Source organism: Pelobates fuscus, chromosome 2 (assembly GCF_036172605.1).
Source record: "Pelobates fuscus isolate aPelFus1 chromosome 2, aPelFus1.pri, whole genome shotgun sequence".
In the NCBI taxonomy this organism is placed as follows: domain Eukaryota; kingdom Metazoa; phylum Chordata; class Amphibia; order Anura; family Pelobatidae; genus Pelobates; species Pelobates fuscus.
In genome coordinates, this window is record NC_086318.1 from 314,995,515 (window position 1) to 315,015,263 (window position 19,749).

The following is a 19,749-nucleotide window of genomic DNA, read 5'->3' on the forward strand; positions in this document are numbered from 1 at the left end:
CAAACTAGTTGTTTCTAAGTGGCCAGACCCCTGTGTGGATCAGAGGGGTTTGGCCTGGCAGTTTATTGTCCACTCCATATTTTCTTAAATTATGTTGTCCTTTGACTAACCCAAAGTCAGAGCATGTGCACCAATACCTTTTATGACACCCTATGTCCAGCTATGGTGATGGTTATCTAGGCGTTACATTTTATGGCTTAGGCCTGGTGCTAGATCAAAGCCCACAATAAATTTTATCCCAACGTGTACAAAAACAACACAAAGCCTACAATAAATGTTATCTCAACGCATACAAAACAACTCCTAACACATATCCCATGCCAACTTATGCTTTGGCATGACAAGTGCCATTGACTTGGAGGGAAACCGACAAAGGAGTAGCAACACTCGAGGGAGGGAAGACCAGAAGTTCTGTTTTGGTCAAGAGGGGTGGTGAGAAATCAGGGGAGGACAGATACATTTGTGTGTCATCCGCATAGAAAAGATACAGGAAGCCGAAGGAGCTGATGAGTTTACCAAGGGAGGCAGTGTAGATTGAGAACAATAGGGGACCAAGGACAGACCCTTGAGGAACACCAACAGAGAGGATTTGGGGAGAAGAGGCCGAACCAGATAAAGAAACATTAACCTCTTCTGCTGTAGTGGGCGCAAAAGAGCATAGTACAGCTGAGGGTGTGGGTTTAGGGGAAAAGTTGGTAGTGGATGGAGAGAGTTGAGACATCTCTGAATGTAGTTACACCTCCAGCAGCAGAGTTATAAGGTTACTTTAACCCTTTTTATATCTTTATCTATTGATCTTGTACACAAATCTTATTTTATTTAAAAATAAATTAAAGGGACACTAGTGCCAGGAATACAAAGCTGTGTTCCTGGCACTAAAACTCCCTCTGCCTCCCCCCTTCATCATGCCCCCCAGCCTGGGTTAACCCCTTCAGGACGGAGTCAATAGTGCACGTTCTGATCAAAACAAAACGTAAACAAAAACTGGAATTTGCGCTATATGTCTGTTCAACCGTAATTCACCTCTTTCATATTAAATGCACCCACACTTATTATATATCATTTTGTTCAGGAGAAACAGGGCTTTCATTTCATATAAAATATTTATATATGAAACAATTTATTATGAATAAAATTAAAAAAACTGAGAAATTTGATTTTTTTTTTTAATTTGTAGTTCCGCTTCACATTTAAGCTGTAAATGTCATAATACTGTTAGGTTTTACTGCAACAAAATGCACATATTTGTAATCAGCGATGTCTCACTGGTACAACAGTACCCCCCATTAACAGGTTTTATGGTGTTTTGGAAAGTTACAGGGTCAAATATAGAACGTTCCATTTTCAAATTGAAATTTGCCAGATTAGTAATGTTACCTTTGAGACGGTGTGGTAGCCCAGGAATGAGAATTACCCCTATAATGGCATACCATTTGAAAAAGTAGACAACCCAAGGTATTGAACGTGGGGTATGTTTAGTCTTTTTTAGTAGCCACTTAGTCACAAACACTGGCCAAAGTTAGCGTTCATATTTGTTTTTGTGTGAAAAAAGCAAAAAACTAATATTTGGCCAGTGTTTGTGACTAAGTGGCTACTAAAAATGACTGGACATACCCCATTTGCAATACCTTGGGTTGTCTTCTTTTGCAAATGGTATGCCATCATGGGTGTAATTCTTATTCCTGGGCTACCATACGGTCTCAAATGCAACATAACTAATCTGGCAAATTTCAATGTCAAAAAAATGAAATGCAAGCCTTATATGTGACTCTCTAACTTTCCAAAACACCATAAAACCTGTACATGGGGGGTACTGTTATTCTCGGGAGATTTCACTAAACACAAATATTAGTGTTTTAAAACAGTAAAACATATTACAACAATAATATAGTCCATAAAAGTGCCGTTTGTTTGTAAAAAATGCAAAAAACGTCACTTTTACTTAAAATATCATCGTTGTAATACAATTTACCAGTTTTAAACACTAATATTTGAGTTCAGCGAAGTCTCCCGAGTAAAACAGTAGCCCCTATATACAGATTTTATGGTGTCTTGGAGAGTTACAGGGTCAAATATAGTGCTTGCGAATTAAATTCTCTGCACTTTCTCCCTGTGTTGTCAGGCATGTCAATCAAATTTTAATTAATCAAATGACATAATTATGTTAAAAAATTACTTAAATATACACGTAGAATTTTAATATATATGCATTTATAGGTATTTAAATTCTACGTGTATACTAATGTAATATTTTATGTAATTATATGTATTTATCTATATATATATATATATATATTTGCGGTTATTTGTATTTTATATATAGATAGATATATATAGAATGTCATTCTAAGTGTATTCTGTTTCCAATATATATATATATTAATAACAAAATACAGTTAGAATGAAATTACATATGAATATATAATTTATTTTAAATTTTGTTTCAATATTTTATTTATTTAATTATTTATCTTATTTATTATTTTAATTATACGTATATATATATAATATATATGTAGATCTATTATATATATAATATATACATATTATATATATGTAACGTCATTCCAAGTGTATTTTAATACTAATATATATATTAATAATATTAAAATACACTTTGTATGACATGTGTATTTTTTTTTTTATACTTTCCTACCAGCAGGGGGACTGTCTAATATTTTAGACAGTCCCCCTGCTGGCAGATCCATAGCCAGCCCAGCTATAGGGGGCCATGTGATCGCTCTTTGAGAGCGATCACATGGCCCCCGGGGGCCTCATTTGCCGGAGGGGGGCTGCCTGGGCTCTCAGGCAGCCCCCCAGAAGAGGATCGCGGCGGAGGTGAGTACACAGTACCTCCTGGGGGCTTCAGCCGTTACGGCGTTCTATGCCACCGCAACGGCTTTAAAGCCCTTTAAAGCCGCGACGGCATAGAACGCCGTAACGGCGTTAAGGGGTTAATAAAAGGTAAAAAACCCATTATTTACTTACATTCTCCCAGCGCTGATTTCCCTCTGCGCTGGGCCGACGCTCCACCCCATCCGGATGCCTGCAATGAGTGGGTGCTAATGCGCATACACTGCAAATGCTGACCTCCCATAGGAAAGCATTTAATCAATGCTTTACTTTGGGGAGAAATCCGACGCTGGGTGTCCAGCGTCGGATATCGGACCAAAGGTCCATTTTCGATTCAGGAAGCCCTCTAATGGCTGTCTGGTAGACCGCCACTTTGGGCAGACTTAGAGTTGCAATGTAAACATTGTAGTTTCTCTTGAATTGAAATGTTTAGCATTGCAGCACTAAGTGCAAGAGGGACACTGCACCCAGACCACTTCAATGAGCTGAAGTGGTCTGGTGCCTACAGTGTCCCTTTAAATAGATTAAAACTTGTTTTTAATCCAGCCCTGGGCAAGGTCCTCTGCTCTTCATTTCCATACTCAATCCGTCATCACACAGCGTCATCCGTTGTTGACATTTTATCATAGAGAAGCATTTAATTGAGCCGTTTCACCGGCTCAGAATGCATGCTCTGGACCATTGAGGGGAGGGCCTTAATTATGAATATATTTAAAAAATAAAGGGCGTCAGGGAGCCCAGAGAGGGAGTGAACACTAAAGCATCCCCTTGCAGACAACCTTCAACTTCCAACAAGACACGTAGACAATTCAAGAGAGCGGCTTAAGGACAAGTTTGTGAATGTCCTCGACTGCCTCAGGCAGAGCCCAGACTTGGACCTAATCAATTGGACTTCAGGAAAAACCTGAGAAAAACGGTCCACCAAAATCTTTTAATGTTTTTTTCTTTGTTGTTATAGGTTATTATTCAGTGTAGATTTTTGTGAAGAGAAAAAACACATTGTGAGATCTGAATGCACTACCCGTAGAAATGTACCGGTAAGTATTTGTGAGGCCCGAAAAATGCAAATAAATGTAGAAATTCCCTTCACCTAGGCTTCTTATCAATGATTGTTATCAGATTTGCCTTATTTACTGTCATTGAACATAGTATGTGGAAGTGTTGAAACAGAAACAATGTGTCCTGTGCCAGTAATGAACTGCCATGTGATGTCACTTGCCGAACCTCTAAAGTGACTGTCACTGCATCAACATTTTAAATATTTTATAAAGATAGAATTTTTGTGAAATAAGGAAGAATCAGTTGTCAAGTGAGTATGTCAGTATGTCTTTCAAGATAGGTAACTTCTCATCCATACATTTTGTATGTTGTAAATATCTGCTTAACTATACAAATTTTGAAGGTTTCATCTGTGTTTACGTTTTTTTAGAATGCTTGTGTGTTATTGTAATCTGCAAATAAAACAAGGAAAAAAATAAATAAATCTAATTAACTGGAAGGTTGACATTTCTATTTAAACATGCTTGGTTTATTTACGTACCGCCTGTCTGTGTTTGCAGTATTTCTTTACAGTTCGTGGAAGGGTATTCCGTTTCGACCCTTTCCTTTACATTTAAAAGCATCTCATGTTTGTTCACTGGAGCTGTGGCTTGTTGTGAGTCTTACTGACACAATGTATTATTTAATCAGCATCAAGTTTCCACTGAGCAGAACAGCAAATATTACATGGCATGTAAAATGGACGTACGTTTTATGAGTTTGGCCAAAACCGATTTTTATTTATTTATTGGCCAGCATAGACATGAGATACATAATACATGTCGAACCAATCACACAAGACAAAGTGCAGTCTGGTGGAGGCTTTGAGATGCTAGTTAGTGTTTTGATTGGTAGTGCTGTTGCAAAGATGGAGTGTGGTGATTTTTGTATTGGATACATCACACTTTCCCATTAATTCAACCACCCTCATTTAACTCCCAGTAAAGTTTCCTTTCTGCTCTGGTATGTGACCTCCTGGGCATACAACATATCCCAAACCTCAGGTTCTCCTTGGTGTCATTGCATAAATTAACTGATAGTTGTTTAGTAGATAAGGGAATGCATAGCAGCTAGCACAGAACAATGTCTGCAGAGCTTTGCAAAACATTTAAAAAAAAAAAAATTGGGGATCATCATGCAAACTTGAAATTGCAATTAGGCCTCCCCTGATACAAATAATACAAACAGCTCACACACAAACACAATCCCCACAAACACAACACCACTGACCATCCACATACATACATGCACCCAACCGCACAAGCAGCCCCACCCATACAAGCACGCACGCCCCCATACACAGCCCACATTCATAGGTATCATACATATTACCACAAACTACTCATGAACATATACAATATAACAGCCCACATACTCACAAATACAAGCTACAAAGCAACTGTAGCACCCATAAATAACACAAGCAGAATACAGCAACACCCAATGGACTTCAAGATCTTGAGTTTGGCACAGTACTGCTAAAAGGTTGCCTACCTATGCCCTAGTTGTTTCAGAACTACATGTCAATTGTACAGCTCTACGGAATCTGATGGCACTATATAAATAATAATTGATGCTCAGCACATCATCTGTGTGAGTGAGCATGATGGAAATGTAGTTCAGAAACATCACACCATAGTTAGTAATCACAGTCAGTCACACTTGTGCTTAGTGCTACTGCAGCTCAACTGGTGAAACATGATGTTTGTAGCATACAGGTTAACGTTACAGTGCCATCAGGTGTGTATCGGGACTGTAGGGTGGTTGGTATTACTGCATGTGTCATGGCATCTTTCTATGTAGTGTGTGTTGTGCTGCAGCTAAATGTCATAGGTAATGCATGGAGTTGTTGGTTGTGGTGAATGGCAATCTGATGCAGTAAGGCAGATTGTCTTGGCCTCCGTGTTATGATTACCAGTTTGGAAACATAATGGCAGAGATTGAGAAGTGAAAAGAAGCACTGGGAGGAAAAGCGCGTGCGGTCAAGCGTTGCACTCTTCCAATTAAATGGAGGTTTGCTGTGAGAACCGAGTTTGACTTGGTTTTCACAGTGGAAGTGTCACTGGTGGCTGTCAGGATCACAGCTGCTAGCGGCCTATTTAACCTTTAAACAGCAGTACTTTACTTTGCAAGGTTAAAACTTAATAACAACTGCACCTAGACCATTTGATTGACATGAAGTGGTCTTGGTGCCTTTTAGTTATCCTTTAACCCCTTAAGGACCAAACTTCTGGAATAAAAGGAAATCATGACATGTCACGCATGTCATGTGTCCTTAAGGGGTTAAAGAGAAACACTGGTGCATCAAAGTAAAAAAAAAAGTAAACTAGATCATTAGCCAAAAATATGTTTAACCCTTTTCCATCAGGATGGTCTTGTGATCTGTTCTGAATTCATAAATTGAATTCAAAGTCATTGGAATTGTTGGCAATCCCTTTCATGATTATTGTCGTCATGCTTGTCAAAATTCATCTATAGCTTTGTGGGGCTTGTGCTTTTTGACAAAGGACTGTTGAAATCCAAATATACATATCCCAATCGCCCATTCCTCAGATGTATTTTACTTTTTAATAACTCTATAGAAGATATTGTCGGTGAGTACCTGAAGCAAAGGGATTTTTGACAACTGATTTGGAAAAATAATTATAATTTTTCATGCATGGTCTATAAAATGACAACTGCATTCATATAAAACTCCCACACTTCTTCCAGCAAAAATACCCTTCCTGAAAGTTAATATAATTTTGAGAGTACAAATCAGAAAGTTTAAATTCACACTTTTATATATTGGGTCAGAGTTTATGGATCTCGTTCTTTAATGAAACGCATTTATTAATAGAACCCTGTGTTTTTTTTATATATATATATATATATATATATATTTGGTGTATAGAACATGGCCCTGCAGCCTCACTGCTCAATCCATTTAGGAGTTAAATCCCTTTGTTTATGAACCCTAGTCACACCTCCCTGCATGTGACTTGCACAACCTTCCATATACACTTCCTGTAAAGAGAGCCCTATTTAGGCTTTCTTTATTGCAAGTTCTGTTTAATTAAGATTTTCTTATCCCCTGCTATGTTAATAGCTTGCTAGACCCTGCAAGAGCCCCCTGTATGTGATTAAAGTTAAATTTAGAGATTGAGATACAATTAAGGTAAATTACATCTGTTTGAAAGTGAAACCAGTTTTTTTTTTCATGCAGGCTCTGTCAATCATAGCCAGGGGAGGTGTGGCTAGGGCTGCATAAACAGAAACAAAGTGATTTAACTCCTAAATGACAGTGAATTGAGCAGTGAAATTGCAGGGGAATGATCTATACACTAAAACTGCTTTATTTAGCTAAAGTAATTTAGGTGACTATAGTGTTCCTTTAATTTTTTTCCCCTCTCTCTCTAAAAGAATTACCCTAGCTACAGTAAATCTAAAATTTAAAACCATGAGTTTTATATATTAGAGCCCCGTATTTTCTTGATCACAATAATAGTCTGGCTAGATTAAGCCCTGTATCTTTTGAACTATGGGTGGATAAGAAGCAGTGCTTTTTAAAGTGTACTTTGTTGTTTGTTTAATGCTTATTAAAAAGCATGAACAGAATATAATTACATGACTCTGTGACCTACATTAATGGTATAAAATGCTAATTATTTTTTGTTACTATTTGTTCTATTGTATTTTTTTTCCCTGACATCTTTTGTTTTCATGTACCGTATTTTTCGCTCCATAAGACGCACCTCACCATAAGACGCACCTAATTTTTAGAGGAAGAAACCCAGAAAAAAAATATTCTGAACAAACTGTCCCATAGTGTTTCTTACTATGGGACAGTTTGTACAGAATTTTTTTTCTCCCCTGTCCCATAGTGTCCCCTCCTCCCATAGTCTTCTCCTCTCTCCCATAGTCTTCACCCACCCCCTCCCCATAGTCTTCACCCACCCACTCCCCATAGTCTTCACCCACCCCCTCCCCATAGTCTTCACCCACCCCCTCCCCATAGTCTTCACCCACCCCCTCCCCATAGTCTTCACCCACCCCCTCCCCATAGTCTTCACCCACCCCCTCCCCATAGTCTTCACCCACCCCCTCCCCGTAGTCTTCATCCCCCCATCCCCATAGACTTCATCCCCCCCCCTCCCCATAGTCTTCATCCACCCCCTCCCCATAGACTTCATCCACCCCCTCCCCATAGACTTCATCCACCCCCTCCCCATAGACTTCATCCACCCCCTCCCCATAGACTTCATCCACCCCCTCCCCATAGACTTCATCCACCCCCTCCCCATAGACTTCATCCACCCCCTCCCCATAGACTTCATCTCCCCCCCTCCCCATAGACTTCATCTCCCCCCCTCCCCATAGACTTCATCTCCCCCCCTCCCCATAGACTTCATCTCCCCCCCCTCCCCATAGACTTCATCTCCCCCCCCTCCCCATAGACTTCATCTCCCCCCTCCCCATAGACTTCATCTCCCCCCCTCCCCATAGACTTCATCTCCCCCCTCCCCATAGACTTCATCTCCCCCCCTCCCCATAGACTTCATCTCCCCCCCTCCCCATAGACTTCATCTCCCCCCCTCCCCATAGACTTCATCTCCCCCCCTCCCCATAGACTTCATCTCCCCCCCTCCCCATAGACTTCATCTCCCCCCCTCCCCATAGACTTCATCTCCCCCCCTCCCCATAGACTTCATCTCCCCCCCTCCCCAAAGACTTCATCTCCCCCCCTCCCCATAGACTTCATCTCCCCCCCTCCCCATAGACTTCATCTCCCCCCTCCCCATAGACTTCATCTCCCCCCTCCCCATAGACTTCATCTCCCCCCTCCCCATAGACTTCATCTCCCCCCTCCCCATAGACTTCATCTCCCCCCTCCCCATAGACTTCATCTCCCCCCCCCTCCCCATAGACTTCATCTCCCCCCTCCCCATAGACTTCATCTCCCCCCTCCCCATAGACTTCATCTCCCCCCCCTCCCCATAGACTTCATCTCCCCCCTCCCCATAGACTTCATCTCCCCCCTCCCCATAGACTTCATCTCCCCCCTCCCCATAGACTTCATCTCCCCCCTCCCCATAGACTTCATCTCCCCCCTCCCCATAGACTTCATCTCCCCCCTCCCCATAGACTTCATCTCCCCCCTCCCCATATACTTCATCTCCCCCCTCCCCATAGACTTCATCTCCCCCCTCCCCATAGACTTCATCTCCCCCCTCCCCATAGACTTCATCTCCCCCCTCCCCATAGACTTCATCTCCCCCCTCCCCATAGACTTCATCTCCCCCCTCCCCATAGACTTCATCTCCCCCCCTTCCCCATAGACTTCATCTCCCCCCCCTCCCCATAGACTTCACCCCACCCCCTCCCCATAGACTTCACCCCACCCCCTCCCCATAGACTTCACCCCACCCCCTCCCCATAGACTTCACCCCACCCCCTCCCCATAGACTTCACCCCACCCCCTCCCCATAGACTTCACCCCACCCCTCCCCATAGACTTCACCCCACCCCCTCCCCATAGACTTCACCCCCCCCTCCCCATAGACTTCACCCCACCCCCTCCCCATAGACTTCACCCCACCCCCTCCCCATAGACTTCACCCCACCCCCTCCCCATAGACTTCACCCCACCCCCTCCCCATAGACTTCATCTCCCCACCCTCCCCATAGACTTCATCTCCCCACCCTCCCCATAGACTTCATCTCCCCCCCTCCCCATAGACTTCATCTCCCCCCCTCCCCATAGACTTCATCCCCCCCCCCTCCCCATAGACTTCATCTCCCCCCCTCCCCATAGACTTCATCTCCCCCCCTCCCCATAGACTTCATTTCCCCCCCCTCCCCATAGACTTCATCTCCCCCCCCTCCCCATAGACTTCATCCCCCCCCCTCCCCATAGACTTCATCTCCCCCCCCTCCCCATAGACTTCATCTCCCCCCCTCCCCATAGACTTCATCTCCCCCCTCCCCATAGACTTCATCTCCCCCCTCCCCATAGACTTCATCTCCCCCCTCCCCATAGACTTCATCTCCCCCCCTCCCCATAGACTTCATCCCCCCCCCTCCCCATAGACTTCATCCCCCCCCCCCATAGACTTCATCCCCCTCCCCATATTCTTCTCTCCCATACTGTCCCCCTCCCCTTGTCCCATAATTACTTACCTGTCTTGTAGCGTTGGCCGGCAGCACAGGGCGCACCGCGGTACTGGAACTTGAATTTCATGTTCCGGTTTCCGGCGGGACTGAAAGGAAGTGCGCACTCAGCTTGTGCGCACTTCCTTTCAGTCCCGCCGGAAACCGGAACATGAAATTCAAGTTCTAGTACCGCGGTGCGCCCTGTGCTGCCGGCCAACGCTGCAAGACAGGTAAGTAAAGCTTCATATTCGCTCCATAAGACGCACAGACATTCCCCCTCACTTTTGAGGGGAAAAAAAGTGCGTCTTATGGAGCGAAAAATACGGTATATGGATCCTTGCAGTGCTTTGTAGGAATTAACATGCCAAATATTTTGAGAACAAATGGTTATTTACCAAAATGTGGATTGACTTGAATTCAAATGGAATCTCGGATTTTAGCTGACTGTAAGAATTGTCAGAGTCCGCTATGTTTACATATAGGTAGTTTGGCCTAAGATTTGAAATTATCTTCAAGTTCCCGACAAATTTACATTTTAGTGAATCACCTTGACACTCGTTCTAGTTTTTCATGAGATTGTAACTGGTTTCTTTTTTTCAATTTTGATAGGTTTTTTGGAAATACTTTACAATAAAAGATGCCGCTGGTGAAAAGAAACATCGAACCCAGGCACTTGTGCCACACTGTCCTCCCCAGGGGTATCAAGAATGAACTGGAATGTGTTACCAACATCTCACTCGCAAATATAATTAGACAGCTTAGCAGCTTGAGTAAGTATATATTAAGCTATTTGATTCCAAACTGATGATGTTCATGATGTTCATTGTAAAATAACCTACCCTCATATTAAAGGAATACTATATTCACCGAAACAACTTTAAGTTAATGAATCTGTTTTGGTGTATAGATTATGTCCCTGTAGTCTTACTGCTCACATTTCTGCCATTTGGGAGTTAAATCACTTTGTTTACGCAGCCCTAGGTACACCTTCCAGCACATGACTTACAAATCCTTCCTAAACACTTCCTGTAAAGAGTCATCTAAGGTTTACACTTCCTTTATTGCAAATTCTGTTTAATTTAGAATTCCTTATCTCCTGCTCCATTAATGTGTTGCTAGACCTTGCAGTGAGCCACCTGTATGTAATTAAGGTTCAATTTAGAGAGCAGGAGATAAAGTAAGTTGATTACTGATTGAAAATTAAACCATTTTGTTTTTATGCAGACTGTGTGATTTACAGGCAGGGGAGATATTGCTAGGGTTGTATAAACAGAAACAAAAGAGATTTAACTCCTAAATGGCAATGAATTGATTAATTAAACATGACCTATACACAAAAACTGCTTATTTAAGCTAAAGTTGTTTTGGTGACCATAGTGTCTGTTAAGCCTTAGCCTGTTTCAAAGTCCATCTCTCCCTGTTCTTAACACTGGCCATGTGCCTGCTTTGTTGACCTGTAGCTTTATTCATGAAACCATGAATGTAGCTGTCCTTAAGCTGCTCACTGCCAAACCATTGTAAGCTACTTACCCATTACGATACAATAATAAGGCAAGGACATGTGTTACTTACTTTGTATCCTGGCAGAGGTTCATCAACAAAGGGACTTAAAAATTTCCCTTTTTTTATTTTTATGAATTATTTTGGTGTGCAAAGATACATCATGGATATTTTCAGTACAGTAATACATCAGTCAAAGGATAGACCGATATCTCGCAGATTAAAAAATGTGCAACCTGCCATTTGTTTGTAAATTGAAGAAAATCTACAACATCACAGTGCTATCAGATTATAAAAAGTAAAATGCACTAATATAGAACATGACCTACTCACTGATTGCATATACTTAGGCAAGAACAGTAAAGTAAGGCAATAACAAGAAGAATCAATACCTATTGTTTCTGATGTTTTTTTGTTGACCCATACCACATCAACTCACAATAACAGGGAGTGGGTAAACCGAAAATGACTATATATGTAGGAGGCAGTTAAAAGGTTAACCCTAGACTGAGCAGGGATGGTGTAACAGCATGGTATCGTAGTATGATGGCAGAATTCTAAGCTTGGTCCATGCAACAGAATATTATTAAATAAATCTATGCCAAAGCCTAATGGAAAGTAAAAGAAATAAAACTGAAAACAAAAGCAAATGGAGCCCCACAGAATGCAGAACCAAAAGTTATTAAAGCACTAATTGTGGTAGTAAAGGACTGTATGGAGCTTGTAGCATACTGGCCCAATGTGATGGCCCTTCAGCCCACTTCAACCTCCGTCACATCTATTTGGAATAATGGCACAGCATACAAGTAAGTCCAGCCAACTCTGCTCCACCAGCCCCAGGCCGCTGCAGAAGCCAGCATCTGAGATGAGATCTTGCCCTTCAGTGAGCCTTAATCATTAGAGAGGCCAATTTGGCATCCCAACACTGGCGGACGACTCTCCTGGGTGTAGGACTGTGGTGGGGAGTTCTACTCCACAAGGCTCCAGGCCTAATTAAGTGGCTGCAGCGGACAGTCTCAAGTGCCGGTTAGTTTGCGGCCCAAAGCCCTCCTCTTACTTAGGTTGTCTTACTTGTAATCACACTGCGTTGGGACAGCATACGCCACAATCAAGAGCATATGTCATCAAATGCTGACATGATAGAGCCCTCCCTTCTGCAGGGTGAATATTGTAGCCAATCTTGAAGGAGCCACAGCGGTGGCCATCTAAGAATCAAGTCGCTGATGCATCCGGCAGGTTTTGCCAATTATTTGCCCCACTGGACCAAAGTGCCCGCAGGATGTTATTTCAAGGAGCTGATGCGCAGCAGTCGGGCAAGAGAACAGAGCAGCGACCATTCACTTCACTCCCCGCCTAAGTAGGCCGCAGTCTCAGAGACCTCAATTCTTCCTCAGGGACTCTAAAACTCTCGTTCTTGGGCTTGTCAGCAGAACCGGTAGTCACCCGCACAATATACTTCAGGTTTCTGGCACAAAGTGAGTAAAGAATTGCGATTATCATCGAATAAAGGACATAACCTTAAGGAGCTGCTCTGACATGCGGACAGTTAGTATGGCATTTCGGCCACACCCCAAATTCATTTTCTAATGCATTATCTGTCTGCCTGTGTATATATATATATATATATATTTATTGCATTGAATGCAGGGCCATCTCCAAGCTGGAGTTTTAATTTCTTTTTTTTTTTTTAAATTCTTTATTTTGTTCGTGCAGAGAGAAAAACATGCAAGTTGCACTGCCACAACAGCTGGTGCAGATCTATTGGCATTCACATATGTTACTTGGCATTAGAGACATTGCACTTTTTTTTTTTGTAAAGTGAAAAAAAAACAATCAGGTTAGCATCATATACTTCCTAACCACCTAGAATGAACAGTCGCTTTGTCTACCGCTTGATAGTGTGGTTTAGGACAAAATAAAGGTGAGGGTCATGCTAAAAACATCGTTTTATAGGCTTAAGTCGGGGATGAACGGCTACGTGCCCGGTCTACTCATGTTAGCGCCTAGTGCGTTGAAACAGGAAGGATATAACACAACAAGTTTAAGAGGTAACTAGGAGTCGGAGCTCAGGTAATACGGTGCCATTGCTCACTGTGCCCCAACAATAATTGTCAGTGTTCTGAGTGACATGTTAAAACAGTGTTAAGGCATGTATCATGCTTGAGATATAACATGGGTAAGACTGTCGTGGAGTAAATATGAGTGAACTGCTTGGGCATTGCTCAATTGCTTGATTACCTGCTAAAGAAGGATACATTCTAAATAAGGTACCATCCTAAATAAGGCACGATTGCGTTTGCTTGTGTAATTACTGCGCTACTGCCCGTTTGGTATGTCGCATCTTACAGTTAAGTTACTAGTTTTATAGTTGCTTGCTGAATAGTTCAGTCACAGTGAATACTATCGCTTGTAACTTTCTGAATAATGGTTTCTACGCTATGTCATAAGCTAGTCAAACATAAAATAATTATACTAAACATACAAAATATACATGCGTCGGACATAATAACTCTTAGCTTCTTTGGAGTTTACACAATATATAATTATTACAGTAAATCGTGCTAGGCTAAGTGTGCACCCACCACTACTAGTTGTGCATATGATTATAGGTGTATTGCACCTTTTTATAATGCATCACAATTCTGTAGGGCAGCATAAGGCTTATGTGTGCGCATGGAACAGGGTTAGTAAATCGATTGTGTGTTATAGTATAAGCTAGTGGGTTATCTGCATTACGCTGGGAGGTAATACAGATAAATATGTAAATAAGAGTCGCGGTGGCAATAACTATTGAAGGGTTGTGTGCGTGCTAAATAAAGCAAGGCTATGCATAGTATGTGGGAAGTATACAAGGCACCTTAAGAGCAATATTATGGGGGAGAAGAAGCTGCGGATTCTGGCATTTATATAACTAGCGTCCCTTCACACATAGCCGACTCAACCTATGCCCGCGGCTGTCAGTCCAAATCCACCCGTGGGGGAGCTTGAGTCTCTCTGCTTGTCCCTCTGACTCCTTGCATCTGCTTGCACTGGCCTGCCCCTCATGAGGTAGGAAGGAGAGTCCGGGTCGCCGTGAGTTCCGTGTCTCCCTGCCGTCTGTCCCTTCCGTCTTCCAACCGCTCTCGCTGCTTTGGAGGTCGTGGATGCGGATCTGAAGCGGGGTGCTGGGGAGGTGCTGGTCCGTTGTGGCATCTTCGTCCCTTGCAGTGGTAAGAGGTGGTTGCTGGCTAGGTGCGTGGTTGGTGACTGAGCGCCTCTTCCCTGCGGGTCTGTTTCAGCGGTGATGGTCGTGCGGCGGGCGGGTGATGCCGGCGATGCTTGTTGTGCCACTCCTGTGTCAGGTAGCCGCATGGTGGTCAGCTGGTCGGAGGTGCGCTCTGGGCTTTTGGGTGATACGGCTCGCACCTTACCGCTTACGTGTAAGTAGGTTGGGGTGCCCAAGTTGGTGTGAACTGTCTCTGTTTTAGTCGCTTGTCTGTGCTTGTGTGGGCGAACGCCCGCTTGGAGTGCTTGTAGTGGGGCACTATAATAACGTCGGCGGGTCAGCGGTCGAATCCACATGGCCACTGCCCGCGCTGCTGGAAGACCGGGCATGCCCCTGCTACATTGTAGCTTGTAGAAGGCCGAGTAGAGCCTGTCGAGGGCCTCTAGGGAGGAGGGCTGCACACCTTTGCTCGTGGCTCCCCTCTGTGAATCATGGCGGGCGGCCATCTTGGACACGCTCCGCCTGACTCCTGCTTGCTTCTCCCGGTAGTGTGTGCTCGAGTCTGGGCAGCCTGTCTGGTCCGTCCAGCTAGTAGGACCGGGATATCCCCCACCGGTCCAAGGGGGGGGGGGGGGCTGGAACCCTGCTTCGTCGTTGAAGGGATCCGGTGTCGGAGAGAGCGGCCTCCTCTCCCCAGCTCCGGTCCCTGTAGGCTGCGTTTGCCGTTCCGGTTTTCCGGCTCCTACGAGCCCAGAAAGGGTATCGGTGTGCCCAGAGGTGCACCCCCGACTTGGTAGTCGCACCCTGGTGGGTCCTTGGGCTATTCAGCCCTCGATTATGCCGGTTTTCCTGCCCGGGAAGCAGGAGCTCGAGTCCCCTGCGTCTGCTTAGGTCGACGGCCAGGCTCCGCCCCCCGGAGTTTTAATTTCAAGTACGTTCTTCACATTTATTTGCAATCAGGTTTAAATTCTGACTGGTATTCTATAAAGTGGTCATGGTGTGTATAGTCTTTTATATACAATGTTTCAGTAAGAAGATATAAAGATATTTATTTACGAGTGTAAATCCTCTCCTGGCAGCATCATTAGCATTCTGCTAATGTCAACCTGTGCATTAAAGATGTCAGCTGCATTTAGAAGCTGTTATATTGGCACTTCTATTTCTTTCTCAGAGGCCTGTGGGTGTCACACTGTCACACGTGTCACACGTTTCTCCTGCTCTTCCTAAATCCTTGCTTAGACCTCCATGCAACAGACCAAAATTTTAAAGAGCATTATATTACAATGAATTTCTTATACCACGTTGAATAGTTCAGGGGTGACTAAAAGGTAGTTCCCCAGGTGTTGGAGCACTACAACTCCCATGATGCTTTGCATTTAGAATGCCTTTAGAATAACAAAGCATCATGGAAGCTGTAATTTTAAAATATCTGGGGATCTACCTTTTGGGAATCCCTGGTATAAATTAGGTTTAAAGGACCACTATAGTGCCAGGAAAACATACTTGTTTCCTGGCACTATAGTGCCCTGAGGGTGCCCCCACCCTCAGGGTCCTACTCCCGTGGCGCTGAAGGGGGAGGAAGGGGTTAATCCCTTACCTTTTTTCCAGCGCCGGGCTCCTCGCGCGGGGACTCACCTCACTCTTCTTCCGTCATCGGCTGAATGCGCATGCGCGGCAAGAGCCGCACGCGCATTCAGCCAGTCCATAGGAAAGCATTCTCAATGTTTTCCTATGGACGCTGGCGTCTTCTCACTGTGAAAATCACAGTGACAAGCGCGGAAGCACCTCTAGCGTCAATGAGACAGCCACTAGAGGCTGGATTAACCCATAGCAAAAAGGGTTAAACCTAGATGGACCTGGCACCCAGACCACTTCATTAAGCTGAAGTGGTCTGGGTGCCTATAGTGGTCCTTTAAAGCTACTTAATTTAAGGATACCTTGTCTGTATCATAGGTCCTCATCAACCTATTTTTCCTGTAACATTTTGTAATTGTCTCATTTATTGTTAAATTTCCACCCTTTATAGAATTGTAAAGCGCTGCGGTATAAGTTAGCCCTACATAAATGCCAATAATGTAAATGTGTTTAAGACCCAGTCATGATTTTTTGTTTTTTTGTATGTGAGCTGACCTTGTAATCATGTTTAAATTGTGTTATTTTACATATTTTTTTCCTTTGCAAATATTGGAAGCTACGCAGTACAAATACTATTCTAAAGTAATTTTGCATTTGCAAGAGAACATTTCCTGCATCCCAGCTGTCAAAGAAAAGCATTTGCAAACAATAAGCTCAGCAGGTACTGACTGCAAGTGCTATATTTAAAATAAGCCAAACTGCCAATTAAGCACTCATGTGAAGAATTAAATAACCTATATTTGTCACAGGAAGCATAAAATAATATTCCAATTTAATGGCTTTTCTGGTTGAAATAATATACAGATAATATATAACTCCAATTCTGCTAGCACCAACAGGAGTATAGAAACGCGTCATGATAATAAAGTTGGCAGAATGAGTACAATAAAAATTATGGGACATCAAGGATAAGTACAGTAGCTCAATTAACTCCGCAGGGGATCCACTAACACCCTGGATTTCTTCGATTTCATGAAGGTATAAATAGTTATATTTTTTAGATAATTTTTCTGAGCAACACAGTGTGGAGTTTTCCTTATTTTAAGGGGAAATTCCTTTTAACGTTTAGCTTTTACAATAGTGGCAACATTCTATGCAGCATTGTACAAATATTCAATGGATAATTTAACAGCCTGGCAAAATGTTAACGGGCAAGAGAGATGAAGAGACCCTTGCTCACTATCTAGATCTAGTAGGAAGGGATAAAGGAACACAAGAGGAAAAATATGTGTCGGAGGGGAAGATAGGGTGATGGGTATGATGCCTTTGTCTAAGCTCGGAAACATGGTGTGTGGAGGAACTATACAGTTCTCACAAAGTGAGAGGGAATGGAGTACTAAAACAGGTGAGGTGTAGAAGGATGATGGGAGGGCTATTGTAATAAAAGAAGGGAAGGGTGATTAAAAGGCTTCCTAAAGAGTGACTTTTTAAAGGACTTGAGGCCAGGGACAAAAGGGATAGAGAGTCAGTAAAGGGCTCGTCAGAGTAGAACAGCAACTGATGACGAAGTTGAATTGGGCAGCAGCATTTTGTTTAGAATTAGTGCCATATCCGTCTATAGATGCTTGCAGTGCCGAAGATAGATGATCAGGGGTGCCTGAGTTTCTGCTATTTTTCGGGGGATTTGTGCTATGTTCTTTAAGTGAGTGTTGCAGAACACAATAGATCACTTGAGCATCTGTTGAGTATATTTTTTAATGTGTTTAAGGATTTAGCCTCTCTGTGCCATACACCATACATCAAATTAAGACATTGATGCCACATGCCTGGTGGCAGGTCATCATGTAGGACCATCTCCCAGTCCTGTGGATTGAAAGAGATTTTATTCCCTTTTATTTTCTATAACTATCACAACGTATACTCTTGACAAGGGTCTAACGGATAGTACACTAAAGGGCCAGAACTGATGCAACTTCAAATCTTTTCCATAAGCTCCTGGTCCTGTATATTCGGTGTCAACATTTTTGTTCAGGCCCTATTCACAGGGTTCATCTCTTCTTTATAGTTTGAATATGGTTCTGTTGGTGCATCAACACCCCTTTCCCTTTTTTACCTGATGCAAAAATTCCTGTTTACTTTCCCTTCAGCTAAGACCGTGTCCATGCATATTGTTTTGCCATGTGCTTCTTCCCTTCTGATTTCCCATCAGAAAAAGGTAGTCCTTTGTATCTCCTATTCCTTTTTTTTTTTTTTTTTTTTTTAAAGGCTGATTCCAATTTCTCCATCAATCAGGAAATAGTGTTTCTTATTTTTGACCAAAGCTGACCACAACTTTTATGTGGTGACAGCTTTCAAATTCAATGTGGAGGCTTTAATATCTTATTCCATTTTTGACAATTTTTCTGGACCAAGAAATTGAAAATACTTCCAGCTATTTACTTGACTTTCTGATTCAATAGTCTTAGTGAAGAAACCAGTGTCTGGCAGGATTACCACCCATTTGTGTTGGCTACCTCTCCTTAGACCGGTCATCAAGAGGCTTCCATGGCACAGTTATTCAAAGAGATCACTTGTACTTCCTTACACATCAAACGTCAGGGGTTTGGTTGGGAAGGGGTGCTGACCAGTGTAGCAACCACTGTAGGATGGAACCCAGAATGCAAAGAAACCAATATTCAAACAAATCAAGGCACAAAATAAATGTATTGATATTTAAGTAAGGCAGTTAAATAAAATACAAATACAGGTGACTGAATGTAACAGAAGGACTTCTGGATACGGGGGTCAGCCAGTTCAAAGATACAGGGGGACAGCCAGCTCAGGTACACAGACCAACAACATTAAAGGACCACTATAGGCACCCAGACCACTTCAGCTTAATGAAGTGGTCTGGGTGCCAGGTCCATCTAGGTTTAACCCTTTCTACTGTAAACATAGCAGTTTCAGAGAAACTGCTATGTTTACAATAGGGTTAATCCAGCCTCTAGTGGCTGTCTCATTGACAGCCGCTAGAGGCGCTTCCGCGTTTCTCACTGTGATTTTCACAGTGAGAAGACGCCAGCGTCCATAGGAAAGCATTGAGAATGCTTTCCTATGGACTGGCTGAATGCGCGCGCGGCTCTTGCCGCGCATGCACATTCAGCCGATGACGGCGAAAAGGAGGATGACAGTTCCCTGCGCCAGGTGAGCCCGGCGGGGGAAAACAAGTAAGATTTAACCCATTCCACCACCTAGAGCCTGGTGGAAGGGGGGCCTAGCGGGTGGGTGGGACCTAGAGACCCTATAGTGCCAGGAAAACTAGTATGTTTCCTGGCACTATAGTGGTCCTTTTAACTGGCAAACAAAGGGTGAGGCTCAACTAAATAGGGAGATGTTAATCACAAAGTAAGGCCAGCTAGGAACAGAGTGCCAGCTAGGAACTGGGTGCAGCAGCCTGGAATAGCACT

General features: G+C 43.2%; 1 protein-coding gene across 1 annotated transcript in view; it reads left to right on the plus strand.

Moving 5' to 3' along the window:
- WASF1 (WASP family member 1) overlaps positions 1-19,749 on the plus strand; it is a 138,289-nt gene that overhangs the window by 54,094 nt on the left and 64,446 nt on the right. Inside the window, exon 2 of the mRNA XM_063443515.1 lies at positions 10,633-10,793. Coding sequence (XP_063299585.1) covers positions 10,661-10,793 — 133 coding nt within the window. The 5' untranslated portion in view covers positions 10,633-10,660. The remainder of the gene's footprint in view (positions 1-10,632; positions 10,794-19,749) is intronic.